General features: G+C 42.0%; 1 protein-coding gene across 3 annotated transcripts in view; it reads left to right on the top strand.

Annotated features, from left to right (window-relative positions):
• LOC139942463 (uncharacterized) overlaps window positions 1-24,731 on the top strand; it is an 83,924-nt gene that overhangs the window by 28,492 nt on the left and 30,701 nt on the right. For all 3 annotated transcript variants that reach the window (XM_071939253.1, XM_071939252.1, XM_071939250.1), the window contains exon 3: window positions 15,332-15,470. In XM_071939253.1, the coding sequence (XP_071795354.1) occupies window positions 15,332-15,470 (139 nt within the window). The remainder of the gene's footprint in view (window positions 1-15,331; window positions 15,471-24,731) is intronic.

The following is a 24,731-nucleotide window of genomic DNA, read 5'->3' as shown; positions in this document are numbered from 1 at the left end:
ATGTGTACTGTGTTCCGTTTAAGAAGATGAACAAATTGGGGCGTTGTGAAATGCTTTAAAGGAGCGTTACAGAATTGGTAAGAAAACAAAATCGTAAAGATCACAGATTTTCATCAAACTTACACGGTGTAATGATGATTATAGTAGAAAACATCCCTTGAAATATTTCTGCCTGAAATGTCATATTTAATGAGAAATAACTAACTTAACCTTGCGTGTAGAGTTTATCGCTCAGTGAGCGCTTTATTCATTTTTTTTTTGCACAAATATCATGGAAAAAGTGTAATCGGTTTTCACTATTTTCTCGTGACCCAGATGGCTTGTTGATCTCAAACTTCTACAGGTTTGTCAGTTTATGTATGTGGTGGAATACCTAAAGTGCTTAATACTTCCAGCAACTGTTTTGTTAGCAAAAACCAATTCTGTAATGTCCTTTAAGTGAGGTGGATAGCCGACTATTAAATCGGTTGATGTCACCTGCAATGTATCACATCTGACACTGTGTATGTAGTAATCCATCTGATCATGTGACACACCTCTTGGCCTGTTCACTGTTAAGATCGTCGAGGGTGGAAGAATGCCACGCGACGTTGATTGCCGGAGGGAGGGTGAGAGAGAGTGAGGAGGGATTTGCACCCTCGGTTAACTGCGAAGAGAGGGAGGGGGATATTGACGTTTAGATCGGAGGGGTGGGAGGGGGTCAACTGGCGGTGATGGAGATTCAATAATTTTGATTTGGCCTACAGGTTAGCTGTGAAAAGAGGGGAGTTATTGACTTTTGGATTTTGGTGGGGGGGGGGGAGGGGTGTCAACTGGCAGTAATGGGGATTGATTGAATAATTTGATTCGGGGGGTGGGGGGGGGAGTGTTATTGACGTATCGGTTAGGGGTGGAGGTCAACTGAGAAAGAAGTTATTTTCCACAAATTTGATTTCGAGACCTCAAGTTTAGAATTTAGCGTCCCGAAATCAAGCATCTGAAATCTGAAAGCACACAACTTCGTGTGACAAGGGTGTTTTTTTCTTTCATAGTTAACTCGCAACTCCGACGACCAATCGAGCTCAAATTTTCACAGGTTTGTTATTTTATGCATACATTGTATGTTGAGATACAGCAAGTAAAAAGACTGGTCTTTGACAATTACCAATAGTGTCCACTGGCTTTAAGCTAAAGTAGTAGTCCCAGACTATTTTCTATATCAACCGCTCCGGGTAATAGTTAATAAGCAGGACAGTTTTTTTTCAGAACTGAGAAGTCTCCTGAACCCCGCACATCTACTCCGCGGTAGTAGAATAAAGCAAGACAGTTCTCTAAGAACAAACTCTACCTGGCAATTAGATACACACATGGTGTTACTGTAAACCAAATACATAGGATACCTATCATGTAGTTTGCACAGTTTTTAGTAACCCACAGTGCACGATCAGGAGTTTTGTTTTCTAGACCACGGCAGGTAGACATTGTACGCTTGGCTTGTGTTTAATTTAAGCTCTGATCAACAATACATTTATAAACTGATACAATGTGCCTGTATTTTTTACTTGTATTATAACGGGTTTCCCCTCACATTGTGGTTTCACTTTCGCACCTACAGTAATAATGCTTTTTGTGTATTTTTTTCTCTTGTTTATATTGGTAGTTTCTAGAGGATGTATTATGTATTTCCTCATTCTCTGAACACTTCCCTTGGCATTGATACTGATATTTATGCATCGTTACTTTTAAAGGAACACGTTGCCTTGGATCGGACGAGTTGGTCAAAACAAAAGTGTTTGTAACCGTTTTGTATATAATGCATATGGTTGGAAAGATGTTTTAAAAGTAGAATACAATGATCCACACAAGTTTGCCTCGAAATTGCGTGGTTTTCCTTCTACTGTGCGAACTAACATGGTCGGCCATTTATGGGAGTCAAAATTTTGACCCCCATAAATGGCCGACGTGTTAGTCGACGAGGTAAAAGGAAAACCTCGCAATTTCGAGGCATGTTTATGTGGATCATTGTATTCTACTTTTGCAACATCTTTCTACCCATATGCATTTTATAAAAAAACGGTTACAAACGCTTTTCAAAGACCAACTCGACCGATCCAAGGCAACGTGTTCCTTTAATTGCTACGGCGTGATGACCATAAATCACGTGTAAACCCTGGTTCATACTTCATGCAAATGCGAAGCGAATTTGATGTCACAACTTCCCTTTTGCAATGAATTCGCAAGTTGAACAGATCTTTCCATGTTCTGATCAATGCAAATTTTTGAAATTTTTCTGATTTATATGAAAACCTTTTCACTGATGTTAAATGTTGCTAAATATCTCCCTGACTGGTGCAGGCCTGGAATACACCGATCCATTACGCCCCGCCTCCTTACCAGTTGACCAATCACAACCGCGAAATCTGATCACCATTTGAACCGTTTGGTGATCTTTGCACTAACGGTGATCGGGTTTCGCGGCTGTGATTGGTCAACTGGTAAGGAGGCGGGGCGTAATGGATCTGTCTATTACCTGATGGCCATGGCCTCTGTTGCCCATGGTCTTGGCCTGGGTGCCCCTTCAAAAAGTATCCATCGACTTTTTAAAGACTTTCCAATGTTGCTCCTCCTACATGTAACTCTAGATAATAACAACAACAAGTTCTTATATAGCGCATTTCACAATAAACCGTATCAATGCGCTTTACATTAGTCCCCTGGTCATTGGGCCAATAAACATCCCTTTAATCTTTCTCAGCTCCCATTTAGGGAGTATACAGCCTCGAGCTGCCGTGGCGCTCCGAAAGCTTTTCATTCACAATATACCCATTCGCAGGTACCCTGGGTGAAGAGAAGCAATTATAGTAAAGTATCTTGCTCAAGGACACAAGTGTCACGACCGGGATTCGAACCCACACTCCGGTGAATTAGCACCAGAACTTGAATTCGATGCTCTTAACCACTCGGCCGCGCCACTAGATAGGATTAATCCTAGCATTTCACGAAATCGGCTGCAGGCTTTGTGGCTCTTTTGTAAACAGGTGATGTCATAGATTACATGGTCTATGTAATCATACAGTCATGGGCCTGTAAAACCAATACAAGTACCCTGTGTGACAAATTGTAGACTGTCCCCCTCCCCCCCCCAACAGTCAAACAAATATTTGGCATTGCAGTGTCAAACCTTGTAGCTTGGACTTGTCTTAATTAGCCATCGAGTTGACTGAATGGAGAAGTATCTTGACCTTTTATACACCAATCCGTTAAGTGCCCTTGACTATGTATCATGGCGCATGGGAAACACTCCTGCAGTTTGTCCTTACTCTTTATGTAACATGAGTACACTCAATGCGAATTGAGTACAGTGTGCATGTATGTACATGTGTACATGTACATGTAACACGAGTGGGTATACATGAACGTGTAGCATTAACATGTAACGTGAGTATGAATACAGTAAATGTACATGGGCATGGGAATGTAACATGAGCAAATGTACATATATGGAAATGTAACATGAGCAAATGTACATATGGAAATGTAACATGAGCAAATGTACATACGTATGGGAATGTAACATCAGCATATTGTCCATGTACATTTGCTCATGCTACATTCCCATGTACATGTTACATTCCCATGCACATGTACATTTATTCATACTCGCGTTACATGTTAATGCTACACGTTCATGTATACCCACTCATGTTACAGTTTCAAACGAAATAAACTAGACTCCCTGCGCGGAGAGTGTGGGCCTTGTTTTGTAACATTAGCACTGTAACATGAATGTACATGTAGATGTAAAAAGAGTACAGGTACGTGGGTGTGTAACAAGGGTACATATTGTAATATGAGTACACATTTAACATGAGTACATGTGCATAGTATACATATGTAATGTACATACATGTATAACTTATCATTGTAACATGAGTTTGATGTAACTGGAGTACAACGTAACACAAGATGTAACATGAGTACATGTAACGTGGAACGATGTCTGGTAATCTTTGGTTACGTATAACCCCACTGTACAAATCTGGAGCATCCATGGTTTTCGTATGTAAAAAATTAAAGGCAATGGACACTATTGGTAATTACTCAAAATAATTGTTGGCATAAAATCTTTCTTGGTGACGAGTAATGGGGAGAGGTTGATGGTATAAAACATTGTGAGAAACGGCACCCTCTGAAGTGCCAAAGTTTTCGAGAAAGAAGTAATTTTCCATGAATTTGATTTCGAGACCTCAGATTTAGAACTTGAGGTCCCGAAATCAACCTTCTAAACGCACACACCTTCGTGTGACAAAGGTGTTTTTTCTTTCATTCATATTGAAAATTACATAGTGTTCTGAGCACCCTAAGCTACTAAGAAAATACCAAATCTAGTCTTGGCAGGGTTTATCTACACAATACAAAAGTTGAAGTGTGCATTCAAGATTCAAATTGCCCAGTCTGTCATTGAACCATCTGAATTTGCCCGTAACCTCGGTGTTATTATGGATTCATCATTGTGCATGAGTAGACATGTTGATAATGTTTGCAAAGGAGCTCTCATGGCTATTAGGAAAATATCACAAACTCGCCGCTACCTGGATGAAGCTACTACTCTTCGTCTTGTTAATGCCTTCGTCACTACTAGACTTGATTCCTGCAATTCACTTCTGTATGGACTCCCCGATAAAGATCTTGCTAAAATTCAACGTGTACAGAACACTGCTGCTCGCCTCGTTTCTTGTCTGCCTCGTTCTCACCATATTACACCTGTACTAATGCAATTGCATTGGCTCCCATTTAAGTTTAAAACAGTTTACAAAATTCTTCTGTTAACTTTCAAGGCTCAAACATGTCAATCTCCTGCGTATTTATCTGAACTTGTTCATCATTATTCCCCTACTCGGACTTTACGATCATCTCAACAGTCATTGCTTTCTGCTACTAGAGCTTCTTCCATTTTTTATGGCCACAGATCTTTTTCTTACGCCGCACCGTTTCTTTGGAATAGTCTTTCTGTGCATATTCGCCAAGCTAATACTTTACAATGTTTTAAGTCCTTGTTGAAAACTCATTTGTTTAAAGCTTCTTTTTTTGTAATTTGTCTATTTGTATTCTTGTATCTTTCTCTAATTGTTTATTTTATTGTTTCTTTAATGCGCTTAGAGGCTTTTGCATTAGGCGCTTTACAAATGTCTTGTTATTATTATTATGATTATTATTATAATACATGTTCACGACATTTGACCTTGTTGCTGAAATGCCTGAAAAGGGGGTCACTGGAGGTCAATTGAGGATTTCCTACAGTGGGCCATCCAGGAAGTACTTGGCGAGATGCAACATTGAAATTGTTCAATAAACATAATTGAAGTTAAATGACAAGTACATTTGGACATCTACAATATATGTAGAGAATGATAAATCCCTACATATGTAAGGAACTGAATTTTTAAAGGTGAATTTACTGGCAGGCTTTTCTTTTCTTTTCTTTGACTTACATTATGCACCCCTTAAAGACGGTGGACACTATTGGTAATTGTCAAAGACTTGTCTTCACAGTTGGTGTATCTCAACATATGCATAAAATAACAAACCTGTGAAAATTTGAGCTCAATCGGTCATCGAATTTGCGAGATAATAATGAAAGATAAACACACCCTTGTCACACGAAGTTGTGTGCTTTCTGATGCTTGATTTCGAGACCTCAAATTCTAAACTTGAGGTCTCGAAATCAAATTCGTGGAAAATTACTTCTTTCTCGAAAACTACGTCACTTCAGAGGGAGCTGTTTCTCACAATGTTTTATACATGTACCATCAACCTATCCCCATTACTCGTTACCAAGTAAGGTTTTATGCTAATAGTTATTTTGAGTGATTACCAATAGTGTCCTCTGCCTTTAAATAAGACACATGCTTAGTGCTTTGAGACATTAATCAGGAGTGACAAGGCGCTAAAATATAAGAACTGATATTATTATTAGTAGTAGTAATAAGCTTGGGCGATATCACGATATTATCGAATATCGCGATATTAATTTGGAAACGATTTTGATATCCGATGGATTTGGTTCTAATCGAAATATCGATATATCGCGATATATCGTGATATATCGCGATATATCGTGATATATCGCGATAATCGCGATATATCGATACATCGATTAAATATCGCGATGTATTTGCTAGCTGAGACATCTTGCACCCCATAGGTTTGGAGTAAAACCAGAAGGATAGGTCATTAGAACATCTCTCTTATGTAGGATTTGAAACTTTGCATGGTGGAGATAAGATATAGAAGAGTTTGCGGTAACACCATGTAATAACAATCTCTAAATGAGTTGGGGTGGTTCTGAAAAGAACCGTTGGGTTAACTCGACGTTTCGATCAGTATGCTCTGATCGTCTTCTGGAGAATGCTGGACTCTGATGCTGCATGCTGCTTAAGTACTAGGCGGTGGATCAGCGGTGATGCATGAAGGCGGGAAATGTAGGCGGGAAGTGAACTCGATGATGCGTGGTGAAACCTGTTGTGGAGCCTTGGGGGTTGTGTGGGGGGTGTGTGCTCACTGAACCGTGTCAGTAGGAACAAGCACAGGGGACAGTGAGGGTGTGGGGCCTAGGTGACTGAGGGTATAGATGACCCAAAGCAGTCTAATAGTTGGGGCCTAGGGGGTGACCGTGGATATAGAAGATCCATTGGTCGGGAGAAGAGGGAGCCAGATGTCACTGATGTGGAAGCCGATGTCTTGGGGTACGGTGTCATGCTTGTGGATCTCGATGGCCTCTCTAATGCGTCTAGGGTGCCACGCCTGGATGGGAGCGATGATCTCAGCAGCATCCCAGTTCACTCGGTGGTCAGCGATGTGGGAATGCTTGACGATGGCGGATTTATCGAAGTCCCCCCTCCTTCCGTGTGCTCGGTGTTCCTTAAGTCTAGTGGGAAGGTTACGCCCGGTTTCCCCGACATAAACCTTACCACATTCGCATGGAATGCGATAGACTCCGGCACGGGCGGAGGGGTCCTTCTTGTCCTTGTGCGATTGGAGAGAGCCATGGAGTTTCTTCGGGGCGGAGTGATACACCTTGATACCTGCTTCCTTGAAGATGCGTTGGAGGCGATGAGAGGGGGGACCTAGGTATGGTAAACTAACCGTGGGTGTGTGTGTTTGACCTTGGGTATAGGAGACCCTTTGGTCGGGGGGGACGGGCTTGCTAGTCTTGACTTGCTTGGCGTTGTATCCATTCCGCTGTAGAGAAGTGGTGATGTGCTGCAACTCATGCTGGAGGCTATCCGGATCACAAATGGTATAAGCCCGTTGAACCAGCGCACGGTTGACTGACGACTTGATGGCTGGATGATGGAAAGACCGCTGATGCAGGTAGCGGTCGGTGTGGGTGGGTTTCCGGTAAATGCTGTGATGTAGGGTGCCGTCTTGGTTTCTTGTAATGAGAACATCCAGAAAGGGTAACTTTCCGGAATGTTCTTGCTCCATGGTGAACTTGATACTGGAGTGTTGTTGGTTGAGGTACTGCAGAAATTCATGGAGAGAGTCCTGACCGTGGGGCCACACGACAAAGGTGTCGTCAACGTAGCGGAGCCACAGGCTGGGTCGGAGGTCAGCGGTGAGGAGTGATGAGGACTCGAACTCCTCCATGAATATGTCAGCTAGAACCGGGGATATAGGGGATCCCATGGAGGTCCCAGCTGTCTGCTCGTAGTACTTGCCCTGGAATTGAAAACAACTGGAGGAAACGCATGTGTAAAGCAAATCATGAATTTGGTCAGGTGAAAGACCAGTACGATCAGGGAGGGATGGGTCATGTGATAATCTCTCCTTGGCCAAGAAGCAAGCTTCATCAGTGGGCACATTGGTGAAGAGAGATTCCACATCAAAACTTACCAAGATATCAGTGGGTTGTAGGGTTAGGTTGCGGGTAATGTCAACAAACTGGGTGGAATTGGAAACATGGTGTTCAGTGAGACCCACCAGGGGTCGAAGTACTTTGGCTAGGTACTTTGCAGTGTCGTAGGTGGGGGAACCCCTCGAGGCAACTATGGGGCGGAGGGGAACTTCCGGCTTGTGAATCTTGGGATTGCCGAAGAACCTGGGACAGGTGGAGCTGGATGGGCGGAGCCTACGATAGAGTGGGACGGAGAGAGCTCCAGACCGGTGGATGGAAAGGAGTTTGCTGGCAACCCTCTTCTCGATGCTAGGGGTGGGGTCCTTGGGGAGGGGGCGGTATGAACCAGATGATAAAATATTGCTTACCTTGTCAGTGTACTCCGTGCGGTCCATGATGACAGTGGCATTCCCTTTATCAGCAGGCAAGATGTGAATGGATTCGTCCCGGCGAAGTTCTCGGAGGGCTGCCTGCTCAACCTTGGAAAGGTTGGACTTGGCTGGTTTCGCCTTCCGCAGAACCTCGTTTATCTTGATCCGGACATCAATCTTCTCCGTCTTGCTGAGGTGTTTGAGGGCTTGCTCTGTAGACTGGATAATTTCTTCGGTAGGGATGGACTTGGGGGGCTGGGCAAAGTTCATACCCAGGGACAGGACGCTGGTCTCAGTTTCCGTGATACTCCGGTTGCTAAGGTTGACTACGGTGTGTTTCTGGAAAGCGCGTTGACTACGGAGGTGAACTGGTGGCCGTGAGGATATAGGAGATCCTGTGGGTTGCCCAGGGACGCGATTGAATAGAGATATAGGAGATCTCATCTTCTCGGAGGGTGCGCGATTGAAGTGAGATATAGACGATCTCTGCTTCTGGTGGTATAACTTGTGGAATTTGGCTATCTGCTTCCTGCGGGCGGTCGTGAAGGCATGTTGGCTGGATGAACTGGAGAGGGCGCTGATCTTGGAGAAATCTCTCGGGTGTAGGGAGGATTGCAGTTCCCGCTCGGTGTGGGTGATGTCATGATCTAGACCGGCTAGAGATGATCTGGTGGATGATATCCGCTCCTTGAGAAGGGCGGAACTAGCGGCTTGAAGGATGGACGAAGAACGGCGGCTGCGGACTGGATCTTGGAGGCGGAGTCCGTGTGGCATCAGGTTTGAGTCTCGGCAACGTTTAAGGAAGGCTAGGTTATTTATGAGTTTAGAACGTCTTACCGACATCCGTTCATATAACCTAACCGCCTTAAGGATAAGCTCCCCGTAGAGCGAAGATAAGTAGGATTTGAAACTTTGCATGGTGGAGATAAGATATAGAAGAGTTTGCGGTAACACCATGTAATAACAATCTCTAAATGAGTTGGGGTGGTTCTGAAAAGAACCGTTGGGTTAACTCGACGTTTCGATCAGTATGCTCTGATCGTCTTCTGGAGAATGCTGGACTCTGATGCTGCATGCTGCTTAAGTACTAGGCGGTGGATCAGCGGTGATGCATGAAGGCGGGAAATGTAGGCGGGAAGTGAACTCGATGATGCGTGGTGAAACCTGTGGTGGAGCCTTGGGGGTTGTGTGGGGGGTGTGTGCTCACTGAACCGTGTCAGTAGGAACAAGCACAGGGGACAGTGAGGGTGTGGGGCCTAGGTGACTGAGGGTATAGATGACCCAAAGCAGTCTAATAGTTGGGGCCTAGGGGGTGACCGTGGATATAGAAGATCCATTGGTCGGGAGAAGAGGGAGCCAGATGTCACTGATGTGGAAGCCGATGTCTTGGGGTACGGTGTCATGCTTGTGGATCTCGATGGCCTCTCTAATGCGTCTAGGGTGCCACGCCTGGATGGGAGCGATGATCTCAGCAGCATCCCAGTTCACTCGGTGGTCAGCGATGTGGGAATGCTTGACGATGGCGGATTTATCGAAGTCCCCCCTCCTTCCGTGTGCTCGGTGTTCCTTAAGTCTAGTGGGAAGGTTACGCCCGGTTTCCCCGACATAAACCTTACCACATTCGCATGGAATGCGATAGACTCCGGCACGGGCGGAGGGGTCCTTCTTGTCCTTGTGCGATTGGAGAGAGCCATGGAGTTTCTTCGGGGCGGAGTGATACACCTTGATACCTGCTTCCTTGAAGATGCGTTGGAGGCGATGAGAGGGGGGACCTAGGTATGGTAAACTAACCGTGGGTGTGTGTGTTTGACCTTGGGTATAGGAGACCCTTTGGTCGGGGGGGACGGGCTTGCTAGTCTTGACTTGCTTGGCGTTGTATCCATTCCGCTGTAGAGAAGTGGTGATGTGCTGCAACTCATGCTGGAGGCTATCCGGATCACAAATGGTATAAGCCCGTTGAACCAGCGCACGGTTGACTGACGACTTGATGGCTGGATGATGGAAAGACCGCTGATGCAGGTAGCGGTCGGTGTGGGTGGGTTTCCGGTAAATGCTGTGATGTAGGGTGCCGTCTTGGTTTCTTGTAATGAGAACATCCAGAAAGGGTAACTTTCCGGAATGTTCTTGCTCCATGGTGAACTTGATACTGGAGTGTTGTTGGTTGAGGAATGGATACAACGCCAAGCAAGTCAAGACTAGCAAGCCCGTCCCCCCCGACCAAAGGGTCTCCTATACCCAAGGTCAAACACACACACCCACGGTTAGTTTACCATACCTAGGTCCCCCCTCTCATCGCCTCCAACGCATCTTCAAGGAAGCAGGTATCAAGGTGTATCACTCCGCCCCGAAGAAACTCCATGGCTCTCTCCAATCGCACAAGGACAAGAAGGACCCCTCCGCCCGTGCCGGAGTCTATCGCATTCCATGCGAATGTGGTAAGGTTTATGTCGGGGAAACCGGGCGTAACCTTCCCACTAGACTTAAGGAACACCGAGCACACGGAAGGAGGGGGGACTTCGATAAATCCGCCATCGTCAAGCATTCCCACATCGCTGACCACCGAGTGAACTGGGATGCTGCTGAGATCATCGCTCCCATCCAGGCGTGGCACCCTAGACGCATTAGAGAGGCCATCGAGATCCACAAGCATGACACCGTACCCCAAGACATCGGCTTCCACATCAGTGACATCTGGCTCCCTCTTCTCCCGACCAATGGATCTTCTATATCCACGGTCACCCCCTAGGCCCCAACTATTAGACTGCTTTGGGTCATCTATACCCTCAGTCACCTAGGCCCCACACCCTCACTGTCCCCTGTGCTTGTTCCTACTGACACGGTTCAGTGAGCACACACCCCCCACACAACCCCCAAGGCTCCACAACAGGTTTCACCACGCATCATCGAGTTCACTTCCCGCCTACATTTCCCGCCTTCATGCATCACCGCTGATCCACCGCCTAGTACTTAAGCAGCATGCAGCATCAGAGTCCAGCATTCTCCAGAAGACGATCAGAGCATACTGATCGAAACGTCGAGTTAACCCAACGGTTCTTTTCAGAACCACCCCAACTCATTTAGAGATTGTTATTACATGGTGTTACCGCAAACTCTTCTATATCTCTCTTATGCTATGACTGTCTCTTCTACAACTTTCACTTGGAGTTTGAAGACTGATGATGTCAAATTTCATTAATCGCGATTATATCGAATATCGCGATATATTGTCGGCGATATATCGTGAATAAAATAAATCGATATCGCCCAAGCTTATTGCCAGGTAGAGTTGTTCTTAGGGAACTGTCTTGCTTATTCTACTGCCGTGGAGTAGATAATCGGAGGTTCGGGAGACTTCTCAGTTCTGAAAAGAACTGTCCTGCTTTTTAACTATTACCAGGGCGGATGGTATAGAAATTAGACTGGACTACTACTTTAGCTTATAGGATCGTAATAACTGTACTGCCGCGGAGTCAGTTCTGAATTGGTCTCAACGTTTCAACTAGCTTGCTCTAGTCATCGTCAGGAGATTACTATTAGTAGTAGTAAATATTTTGCTATATTATGTAAAATTGCTTGACAAAATCATTCCCCGATCTCCTCTGAGGATACTCCCATACCTGCCATAATAAAAATAGGATATTGGGACTCATGACAGAAAGTATTTAGAAGATGAAGAAATTCTGTGCGTGTCCAATTATTTCCGATGCGTCTCTCTAGGGGAAAAGGGTTTTGCCTCGTTGACTTGCATGTTAAAAAGGTCAGAGGGTGAGGGGGAAGGGGGACTTGGTTGAGTTGTAAGGAGGTGTCGATTGATTAGGGCAGGGATTTCCTACGACCTTGGTCAGGGCATTTTTTTTTTTTTTTAAATACACTTTTGAAAGGATATTTTGAGGACTTTTTTTTTCTGTTTTTTTTTTTCCTTTTTTTCTTCTTCACATAACTTGGGAAAGTACAGTACTTCAACACATTGGTGTAAGAGTAAAACCAAATAATATTATTTATCCTGATGTTTGCTTAAAGGCACTGGACACTACAATAATTACTCAAAAACATTGTTAGCATAAAAACTTGGTACATATAGAAACAAGCAACGGAGAGCTGTTGATAGTATACAACATTGTGAGAAACGGCTCCCTCTGAAGTAACATGTAGAATGTAGTTTTGAGAAAGAGGTTACAATTTCTCACTCAAATAATAAAAGACTTCAGGCCAGAATCCTTTTTAGGCATCTGATCTCAAATTCGTGCAACAAGGGTGTTTTTTTTTTTTTTTTTTTTTCCCTGCAATTTTGATGACCAATTGAGCCCAAAGTTGCCTGCAACTTTGATGACCAATTGAGCCCAAAGTTTGATTACCAAATGTACATGATGTACCACCGTATACTGCACCTTCCCTTTAACTAGTGCAGTGCGTTTATGTATCAACTGTCATAGTAACAAGTAGTAAAAACATTTTATGTTTGCAGAGGAAAACCTCACTAATTAAATTTAAGAGTGATTTCCCAACGTTTCTTCCCTTTAAAAAAAATGTCACAGGCATTATCATTCCATTACGCTTGCGACAACGACTTGAATGAATAAAGTGGGAGGACACAAGGTCACCGTATAAATAGGTTTAAAGTTACTGGGAATTATTGGGTTTTCATTGGAGCTGGTTGGGCAGGATTCCTCCACAGCATCCACTACCACATTCCTTGCAGGCCAGAGATGTCGGACATTGGCATCTCAGAAAGTGAGAGGAGAGACAGGGACTGGAAGGGGGGGGGGGGAGGGTTAGTGGGGATGCTTAGCGTGGTTTCGATTGTCCACAGTGTAAATTCATTCAGCTCCTTTTAGCAGACATAATATTCTGTTAGTCTCTGCAACACCCAACTACATGTAAGCTACATGTAAGCTGGCAACCGGTTGTAAACGTTGTATGAAACATGCTTGATATTTTGCTTGCCAGAATTTACCGTTTCTTGGGTTATTTAAAGCACAAATACTCTGCTTAACATTCCGGGTAAGCAGAAATATTTGGCTTAAGGCTAGTTATCAGAAGAGATATTCTGCTTGAAGGTTCCGGGGTAAGCAGAAATATTTCGCTTAAAGGCTAGTTATCAGAAGAGATATATCGGAAAAATATTTTGCTTAAGGTACATGTATCTGGTGTGCAGAATTATTTTTTCTTAAAGGAACACGTTGCCTTGGATCAGTCGAGTTGGTCTTTGATAAGCGTATGTAACCATTTGTTATAAAATGCATTGGTTAGAAAGATGTTTTAAAAGTAGATAATGATCCACACAAGTATCACTCGAAATTGCGTAGTTTTCCTCTTATCTCGTCGACAAACACGATCGGCCATATATGGGAGTAAAATTTTTTTGACTCCCATAAATGGCTGATGGTGTTGTGTTAGTTTGCAAAGTAAGAGGAAAACCACGCAATTTCGAGGCAAATGTGTGTGGATCATTGTATTTTACTTTTTAAACATCTTTCTAACCATATGCATTTTATAACAAATGGTTACAAACGCTTTTGAAAGACCAACTCGACCGATCCAAGGCAACGTGTTCCTTTAATGTTCCAGGTTAGCAGAATGCTTTTGCGATTTAAAGACTCCCATTTAAAAGCAGTTTTTTTCCCTTTAATAATCTCGTGGTCTTGTGATGAATTTGTCAATGGTTAGACCCAGATATGACCCAAGCATTTGTCCCACATAATTCACTTGCGGTTACGTTCACTATGATGCCGCTGGAATTTATTTTGGTTGTCACAGGGGCTGTGCTTGTTTATTTAAATAGTTTGCCATCTTCGCATTGTTCTGCTCTCCGGCTTTAAATTTATTACCTTAAATTACAAGTTGTGACAGTGTTTAGAGGAGTCGGTTATTCATCTGAATGCATTGTGGACCCTGGGCCAGAAGTTACTCAGTACATTCCAATCAATTATTCTTGAATGAGTGAAATTTATGTGTGTTTTGATTAGGTGTAGAAAGTTCCATTCTAAAGTAACTCACACCATGCAAACAACACTATGACAGCTGTCTCAGAGAAACAATTTGTTTTATTGCATTGGCCAAAACAGGACTAGGCGTGTGTGACCAAGAGAGGGGGCTATTGCAGTAATAATTGAAGCAGCTCTGCTGAGGCATGTGGCTTGTGTTGGGTGAGCTGTCAAGCGCACCGGACTCAATCTCTGGTGTGTCTAATCAGCAGCATGTGGGTCGAGTCCCATTCTTGAAACTTGTGTTCTTTAAAGCAGGACACTAGAACAATTTTTGCCTCATCGGATAACATGTTAGGCATACCGCATTGATTTACTTTGGCAGTTTTTCATATTTTTGGAAATCCACATATTTACTGAACAGCTTCGATGACAAGACTGCTCAGCCACAACATACCATGTTAAAAAAAAACGTGTACCTTTTCTTTTTTAAGGTGCAAACAAGAGGAGTCTCAAAAATGCATCCTTTTAGAGTATTATTTCGTTCTTTTCTTTTTCCCTGCACTTAAAAGAACACGTTGCCTTGGATCGGTCGAGTTGGTCTTTGAAAAGCGTTTGTAACCGTTTGTTAAAAAATGCATATGGGTAGAAAGATGTTTCAAAAGTAGAATACAATGATCCCCAAACATTTGCCTGGAAATTGCAGGGTTTTCCTTTTACTTTGCGAACTAACATGGTCGGCCATTTCCATAAATGGCCGACCGTGTTTGTCGACGAGGTCAAAGGAAAACCACGCAATTTCGAGTGATACTTGTGTGGATCATTATATTCTACTTTTGAAATATCTTTCTAATCATATGCATTTTATAACAAACGGTTACAACCGCTTTTCAAAGACCAACTGGACCGATCCAAGGCAACGCGTTCCTACAAAACAGTTTTCCATAGACTTTGTGCACAAATTGTCATTTGGAGCACCCCAGTCTGTATCCTCCACATGGAGTCCTTTCGCTTTCCTTTTCTGTTTTGTCCTTGGTCACCACAAAGAACCAAAAATTAGCGCTCTCCTTCAAATAAATGCGCTGTTCACATGAACATGAAGTATGTTGATTTAATAAATGTCATTGACGTTTTCCACAATTTCTTCTTGATCATTACAGAAAGAAACGTGACAACAACCAGTGGTGGGAGCTGTTTGATGCGAAAACGAAACGCTTCTACTACTACAATGAAATGCTGGAGAAAACCGTCTGGCACAGACCGCAGAACTGTGACATCATACCCTTGGCTAAACTACAGGTAAGCTGATTGGTCAGTCTGTAGGGAAGATTTTGTTACTGTCATTGTGATTGGTCGGATTCCTTGGCATGGTTTAGTGAAAAAAAGTTTGTCACAGACTGCAGAACTGTGACATCATACCCTTGGCTAAACTACAGGTAAGCTGATTGGTCAGTCTGTAGGGAAGATTTTGTTACTGTCATTGTGATTGGTCGGATTCCTTGGCATGGTTTAGTGAAAAAAAGGTTTGTCACAGACTGTAGAACTGTGACATCATACCCTTGGCTAAACTACAGGTAAGCTGATTGGTCAGTCTGTAGGGAAGATTTTGTTACGGTCATTGTGATTGGTCGGACTCTTTGGCATGGTTTAGTGAAAAAAAGTTTGTCACAGACTGCAGAACTGTGACATCATACCTTTGGCTAAACTACAGGTAAGCTGATTGGTCAGTCTGTAGGGAAGATTTTGTTACGGTCATTGTGATTGGTCGGACTCCTTGGCATGGTTTAGTGAAAAAAAGTTTGTCACAAACTGCAGAACTGTGACATCATACCCTTGGCTAAACTACAGGTAAGCTGATTGGTCAGTCTGTAGGGAAGATTTTGTTACTGTCATTGTGATTGGTCGGACTCTTTGGCATGGTTTAGTGAAAAAAAGTTTGTCACAGACTGTAGAACTGTGACATCATACCCTTGGCTAAACTACAGGTAAGCTGATTGGTCAGTCTGTAGGGAAGATTTTGTTACTGTCATTGTGATTGGTCGGACTCCTTGGCATGGTTTAGTGAAAAAAAGTTTGTCACAGACTGCAGAACTGTGACATCATACCCTTGGCTAAACTACAGGTATGCTGATTGGTCAGTCTGTAGGGAAGACTCTGTTAGAGCAATTTTGATTGGTTGGTTTCCTTGCCATAGTTTGAGTGAAAACAGTTTGGAACAGGCGGCAGAACTGCAGGCCTGATACTTCACGGAGGCACTAAAGGCGATTGCCTCCGTGCCCCCCTGGTTATTTAATTGGTGCCCTTGAAATGCCCTGGCAGTAGAAAAAAAATGGAGAAAATACCTTGGTGTCCTTGTCCTTTCAAAAACGAAGAATACAGGCCCGTGCTTGGTCAGTACATGTAGTATAAAGTTTCAAAAGTTAACTGGCGAGCAATAATTTTGCAATGACATCCTCCCCAAAAAACTCACTTGTGCAAAAATGTAGCCCCCCCTCTTGTGTCCAGGTATACCTATCTTTTACATTCCCCCCATTTAACCAAAAATTGTCAATCCTGCTAAATCTGCAAGGAGACATCCTTCTGAAGAATACTCTAGAGCCAAAATGTATAGCCCCCTCTGATGTTCAGATGTGTCCAACTTTACATTCCCCATCATTAACAAATAAAAGAGCAGTCCTGAAAAAATGTGCTGGATGAAGCTCTTGCAACAGCGCCCTCTCTTGACCACTCACCCTGAGCATCCACCACCCATGACTCATTCACAATATAATGCCGGCTGACATCCTTGTCCTGTCTCGAAAAATCGATCAACTCCCCCCCCCCCCCCCCCTAGATCTTGTTATTAGAAGGGTACTAAGAAGGCCATGGAGTGAACAAATATAATCTGTCCCTCCCACTTCATTACACACTGATCCCCCCCCTCTTAAAATCAATCGACCCCCCTGATTTCTTTTAAATAGATTCTATCTTGTTATTAGAAGGGCGTTAAGCAGGTCATGGAGAGGAAAAGAAAATAAAAAAATTAATGTCCCTCCCACTTCATTACACACTGACCCCTCTTAAATTCAATCGAAACCCCGCCCCCTCCTGACAACCCATTACCTAATCGCGTCTATATTTCCCAACTACAAGCCGCTGTAAATTTAAGCTATCCCAGCTTCCTATTCTGGACTGGGCGATTATCCCCTCCCCCAAACACTAACCCCCCCCCCCCCCAAAAAAAAAAACCTCAAAAAACAACCATGATGACCCATTACCTTATTGTGTTTACATCCCACTACAAGCTTCTGTAAATTGAAGGCATCCCAGCTTCTCCGGACTTGGCAATAACTCCCACCCCCCTCCCCCCCCCCATATCACCGCATCATCATCTAAATAAAGCCTGTTTGTGAATGCCCAAGGGTACCGGCGTTCTTAACCGGTCTCGCTTCACTGAAATGGAGCATTTTGTATGCCTCAAGGGCAGGCTTTGGCTCCGTGGAGCGTTGAAGCTTTCTCCGCCTCATTTATATTTCCATGTTTTTTTTTTTTCTTCTCACTTCTGAAGCTCTTTTTCAGGAATATAATTTCATGGAGGTGTTTATTGTTGGGGTGTTAAGAGCATCTTTTTGCAGTGTCTTTTATGCAAGCTTTGCACAGGCATTGGCCTTTTTTAGGAGGACATTATACACATGTATGCATAAGAATGCACTATTTGGTTTAAGGTGTATACTTATAAATTTACCTTACATGTAGAAACCTAAACCTAATATTGTCATAGAGGGTTCTCCCCATGTTTTTTTTCAAAACTGGGGGACATTCTGGACTTAAATTGTAAAGGTTTGGGCGAAGCACACTGAATTGAAACAAGAATGTTTTCTCATTGGTGTTTATTTTGGTTTTAATACTACCGTCTACTGTGCAATCAGGAACATTCTTCAATCATATGATGGTTTTCTCATGTTTTTTTTTATGTTAACAAAAATATAATAATACAAATATTAATTGCTATGTACCCAGGGATCACACCCAAGTTTCAATACAACCTAGGAAGCGGCAGCGCGCAGCAGAGGGATCATCTTATAAAGTGGATGCGATATTTGGTTTCACTTATCAAGTAGTACCCCACATTCACAAAGGAAACTGTCTGGGTAAATTTCTCTCTGTGGTTTGTAACTTGATGTACAAATTAAAATCTCCTGGCTTCTCATTGTCCACAACGATTACCCAAAGTGCGCAGTGTCCCAATGTATCCCACATACAATGTAATTACATACTCAGACCTGGCGAAAGCAGAAAGCAACATTATTAAAAAAAGGCAGCAGCAACATTAAACGCAGCAGGTCTCTTTTCATTAATGTTTCACTAGACTCCGCTACGGAGCTAGTCCCTGAGCTCAACTCAGTAACCAAGCTACATTGTCTAGATCTAACAGGATGCAATTTGAAAACATCCATTAATTTTGATTTGCCACACCGTGTTCATTCACCTTATTCATTACAGAACATTGGTTTGTATTGACAGCAATTAAGTGTAAGTTTCTTTATTAAGCTTGTGAAACGAAAAATAAAGATCGCACGGCCACACTGTCTTTAGAATTTATAGGAAAGAGGACTCTTAAGGGTGCTATTTTGACCTGTTTTGGGGGATTTTGAAATAAATACAACAATCAAGACCATTTAGGGCTTATGTACACTGAATGTGTCCATCAATTTATCACTCAAATAAATTACAGAATGCACCAAATCGCTACTGAACAGGTAATGTTTGCAAGCATGAACTGTAACAACATCATCCCAACCAAGCCACTGTGTACACAATCATTGATATCAGAATTCCACTGTCACTCATTCAAATCCCTTCTTAAACAAAAAAATAAAAAGCCCAATACCCCTAAATTAGATGCAAATTAAGACCAGCTCACCGCCTTCCCAGGTACGAGTTAGTAATAGCGAGCAGCACCCCCTCTCCCCCCCCCCCCCCCAGACAGCAAACTCCATAGTAGTAGTTAGTGAGCAGCGAACTCCGTAGTGCACAACCACACCACGTGCGCCGCCAACACTCACATGGTCTTCGGTCTCATTACCAACGGTCGTCCAAGCACTCCGATTCACACGCCTTGGTTTTATGAATGGGCAGCTACTCTCCGGTTACGCCAGTCATCCGTCTCTCTCCCTCTCTCTGGCTCTCACTCTCTCGGATGCGATACCACGGCAACGGAGGAGCTACCAATATCCAATTATAGTGCAGAGAGAATAATTTTGGATTTGATGTGTGTGTGTGTGTGTGTGTGCGTCGTTTGTGCAATCAGTCGTTCATTCAGAACTTCTCTAACCTATCTGTGATTAGTGAGAGACAAAGGGTTCGGATTGGAACGATGTCACGCGTGGTGAGAGGCTCGACGGTGGTCTTGCAGAGGAATGATTAATCTTGCCTCATGGCAAGATTAATGGTTGATTTTACAAAAAAATTACTCCTTGTGCTGTGGATCGGCCTTTATCAAGGCTTTTTTCTGTCATGGGATCTTCTCACAATAATGAACATTTTTGTGAGTTCACGGTTAAGTAATGGAGAGCTGTTGTTATCGTCGTAAGTTTTTGTGGTCATATATACTTCTTTCGCGAGTGGACTTCCCGGATCGTTTATCTGAAAAAAGTACAGTCAAATTGACAGAAATTTAATACTTTTTTTGTAAGAGGGATCGCCTTGAACAGATTTTGTCAATATTTTGGTGAATTAATGGACCAGCCAGTTACATGTAAGTGTAATCGGTTTTGTTGTTGTTGTCATTGCAAGATTTGTGCTCATTACATCTTTCGTGAGGGGACTTCCCAGATCGTTTCATCTGAAAAGCGGACAGTTGAATAAAATAATTTTTTTCAGAGGGATCACCTTGAATGTATTTTTTGAATATTTTGGTGAATTTATGAGGAGTGAAGCGATGCCGCTGGAGTTTTTAAGTGAAAAAAATTGTAGTCATTCTCAGCTGAGGTTGTGGCTAGCATTGAAGTGTAGGATGTAAAACTCGGATCGGATCATCTGAAAAGCGGACAGTCAAGTTTAAGACTATATTGTTTTGTGAATTAATAGAGCAGGAGTGAGACGATATTGCTGGAGTTTTTTTAAGTGCAAATTATCATCGTCGGCAGGTTTTGGGGCCAGCTGGGTGAGAAGCATTGACGGTGGGACGTAAAAACCTTCGGTGGATTTCAACCCGGATCATTGTGAAGACATTCTTTTGCAAATTTTCAAGTGATAAAGTGAATCGTAGCGACAATACTGGAGAAGTGTGGCGGACAACCGATTATCAAGAGATCAGAATTCCATTAATAAACTGCCATCGTATGATGCGCCGGAAAATTACCTAATTGCTTGTGGAGAACGGTTCTTGGTGATTTACAAAACTTGGATTTAGTTACCTTTGTAGCCGACTGCTTGCAGCTTACTTTGTGGAAACTATGGAGTTTATGTGCTGTTTTCAGTATCTCCTTTCAGTAAGTAAAGACAAACACGTATTACTGTTTAAAACCCGTACCAATCGTCAAATGTTTTCTAGAAACACTGCTAATGTACATGTACTGTATAAAACTCTTTAAAAGCAAACATACCTTTAGTTTTTGGAACCTTCAATTGTTTTAAAGGCAGTGGACTTTATTGGTAATTACTCAAAATAATTATTCGCATAAAACCTTTCTTGGTGACGAGTAATGGGGAGAGGTTGAAAGTATAAAACATTGTGAGAAACGGCTCCCTCTGAAGTAATGTAGTTTTTGAGAAAGAAGTACTTTTCCACGAATTTGATTTCGAGACCTCAGATTTAGAATTTGAGGTCTCGAAATCAAGCATCTGAAAGAACACAACTTCGTGTGACAAGGGTATTTTTTCATTTCTTTATTCATCTTGCAACTTCGACGACCGATTGAGCTCAACTTTTCACAGGTTTGTTATTTTATGCATATATTTTTATGTTGAGGTTCACCAAATGAGAAGACAGGTCTTTGACAATTACCAATAGTGTCCAGTGTCTTTAATCCTTTACAATCAAAACTAACACGCATGTGAAAAATTCATTTCCAAAGGTGGACTCTTTTTTTTCACCACTTTTGTTTTAATGGATTAGGAACTTTTGTGCGTATACATGTTATCAACTTGAATTGTTGATAATGACCCTTCATTTAGAGTACTCATACGGTTATATGGTTTGCCTACATCTCTGTACTCTGTAAGTACGCTGACCCTCTTCATTACAACACACGTACCTCGTACTCCGCACGTATAGCAGATCATTCATTGAGAAAAACCCTCCTCTCAATTGTCATTTCCTACTACTACTCATGACCCTGGATCAATGCACCTTGTTCATGTTCTACACAGACTGCTCAGAGGGTGCGGGGGGGGGGGGGGGGGGAGGCCTTTATCATTGCTCTAAGACCCGTGAGATCCTGTTCAGTAAATGAACATGCCCATTGTACTTCTCTGGTACATGTATAGACCTTTGTCATGGTGCAGCCATCTTATATTTCTCCCATTGATATCAATGTTACCAAACCGAGGCTGGAAGAACAAAATTTTGGGTTCCTAATTGCAAGATGATTATAAGCATGCATTATTGTTATTCGATACTAGGACCAATACGGACGCAGCATGATTAAGGTCTATTGCAGAGCTGCAAAACTCGTCCAGATTCTGCAGAAATTTCCCTGATTATAATAAACCAACGCTTCCATGCTCTGATGAGCAAATTTGCAAATTACCTCCCTGATTATGGAAACTTGCTTCCTTATCAGTATGTTGAATGTTATTTTAAATATCTCCCTGATTAATGTTGACCATCCTTTAAAAAAACAACGGGATTGTCTTTTCGCCCAAATGTTGACTTATATAGTCTGATAAAAGTCATTCAAATCTGATGAATATTCAATAATAACAATGAACCCATAATACAAATGAGTTCATTTTAAAGGAACATTACAGAATTGGTTTTTGCTAACAAAACAGTTGCTAGCAGTGTAAGCACTTTATGTACATGTAATCCACCCTAAACATAAAATGACAAACCTGTCGAAGTTTGAGATCGATTGGCCATCTGGGCCACGAGAGAATTGTGAAAAACCGATTACAAATTTTGCATTGCATTGATGCCAAAACAAAAATGAATCACTGAGGGATAAACTTCAAACGCAAAATTAGATTATTCATTTCTTATCAAATATGAGATTTCAGACAGAAATATTTCAAGGGATGTTTTCTACTATCATCATCATTAGACCGTGTAAGTTTTATGTAAATCTGTGATCTTCACGATTTTTGTTTCTTACCAATTTTGTAACCTTCCTGTAAATTGTGTCATACAGTGTTGGTATTTTTTTTCTAATTTATAATTATATTTTTGTCTGGTTGGAGAGGGGGTGAACAAATTTGTTTTCTCCCGCCCTGAAGAAATTGAGAATGAAGCACCCTAAACAACATCGTTCTTTTGAATGGCCTAACTCATTTATCCGATTTCACCACGCCCTATTGATGCAGATGTCTAAACTCTGCAGCAATGATGAGGGGGATTATTTTATAATCCACCATTTTATTTGAATCATAATTCCTTCATCCAATCAACCCCAAGACCTCCACGTTGCAGACGACTGCAAAGATTCTCAAATGGGGCCTGATTATTATTAATAATTTTTTATTTTTTTATTTGATTATTTATTTATTTATTTATTTATTTATTTTTTATTTTTTGTTTGGGGGGGATTCACAAGACCGCAGGACTTGTATTTGTAGCTGAGAATTTTTACTGGATCAGAATTTTATTTACATTTACCAGAATCAAAATGAGAAGAGACTAGAATCAAAACTAGAGCACACACAGTTTTGTCATTCTGACTGTTTTATTTGATCAAAACACAAAGAGAAGAATTATCTCTTCTGTTTTACTGGTTGATACTCATCAGAATTGATAGATATTTTGTGAGACTCGAACTCAACATTTGAACATCATTCCTTTTGAGACAAATGTTGAATTGAAAAAAGAAAAAAGGAAAAAAAAACATGACCACCAGACTTGTCCTGTCTTGAGTTTACTTTACTAGCCTGACACTGACATCACTGGCCTCAGGCTAGTGAAATCACTGGCCTTAAAGACTCTGGACACTATTGGTAATTGTCAAAGACCAGTCTTCTCACTTGGTGTATCTCAACACTCCATAAAATAACAAACCTGTGAAAATTTGAGCTCAATTGGTCGTCAAAGTTGCGAGATAATAATGAAAGAAAAAACATCCTTGTCATACAAAGTTGTGTGCTTTCAGATGCTTGATTTTGTGACCTCAAATACTAAGTTTGAGCTCTCGAAATCAATTCCGTGGATCAAACACAACGTTACTTCAGAGGGAACCGTTTCTCACAATGTTATATCAACAGCTCCCCATTATAATAACATAATAACTTTTGATTTATATAGCGCCTAATAATTAACACTTAACTCTCTAAGCGCTTTACAAAGAAGTACACTATACAATCTACAACAACATAAATATAAGGGGACAAATAACACCACTACATGCATAACGACACAACAATACAAGAATGGTAAACTATTGTAAGAAAAGGTGTGTCTTTAAGGCACTCTTGAAATCATCAAGGGAATATGTATTCCTGATCGTCAAGGGCAGAGAATTCCACAGAGTTGGAGCCGAAGCCACAAAGGAACGGTCTCCATAGGTATGCATATTAACAGGGTGTACTACAAGGAGGTGTTGTGACGATGATCGAAGTGTACGTACTGGATTTTGCTTATGAATGAGATCTGACATATAAGATGGAGCAAGATTATTCTGGGCTTTAAAACACATGATAAGAATCTTAAATACAACACGTTTTTCTACGGGCAACCAATGAAGTGTCTTTAGAAGGGGAGTGATGGAATCTCTTGAACGAGCACCCACTATTAACCTTTACTCGTTACCAAGTAAGTTTTTATGCTAGTAATTATTTTGAGTAATTACCAACAGTGTCCACTGCCTTAAAGCTGGTTGTCCAGTGCAAAATTTAAGCCTTGTCAAGAAGTGCTCTTGTTGTCTTGAGGTCTTGCTACCATCTTCTCTTGTGTTCTCAGATTCCCGGGCTCGTCAGCCGTTTTAAAAGAAAATGTTGTTAACGATGGAAAAAGAAGGTGGCTTTTGGTCATCTGATCCATCCATCTAATCCCTCAGGAATTTTAATGATTTAGGAAAGTGTGGATTAAATTTAGCTTGAGTTTACTTCCTGGTTCAGGGCTGATTATTTATCAGCAATGGAAGCCTCTGTTGCCCTGGTCTTGGCCTTGGTGCCCCTACATGTGAAGTTTCTCTTTTCCAAAGTGCCCTTTACAAAGATGAAAATGGCCTTGCTCTCTTAGAGAAGACCAGGGCCCAATTTCATAGAGCTGCTTAAGCAAAAAAATTTGCTTAAGCAAAAAAATCATTGCTTAGTAAAATCAGTTTACCGGCCAAGACTCCACTCAATTGTTATGCTAGGCAAACAACAGCTAATACTAGTCATAAGCAATGTATATGGCATGAAATTTTGGCCAGTAACATGTGTAAA

Source organism: Asterias amurensis, chromosome 10 (assembly GCF_032118995.1).
Source record: "Asterias amurensis chromosome 10, ASM3211899v1".
NCBI lineage: Eukaryota > Metazoa > Echinodermata > Asteroidea > Forcipulatida > Asteriidae > Asterias > Asterias amurensis.
Note: the sequence above shows the minus strand (reverse complement) of the source record. Positions and strands in the feature narration are given on the sequence as shown.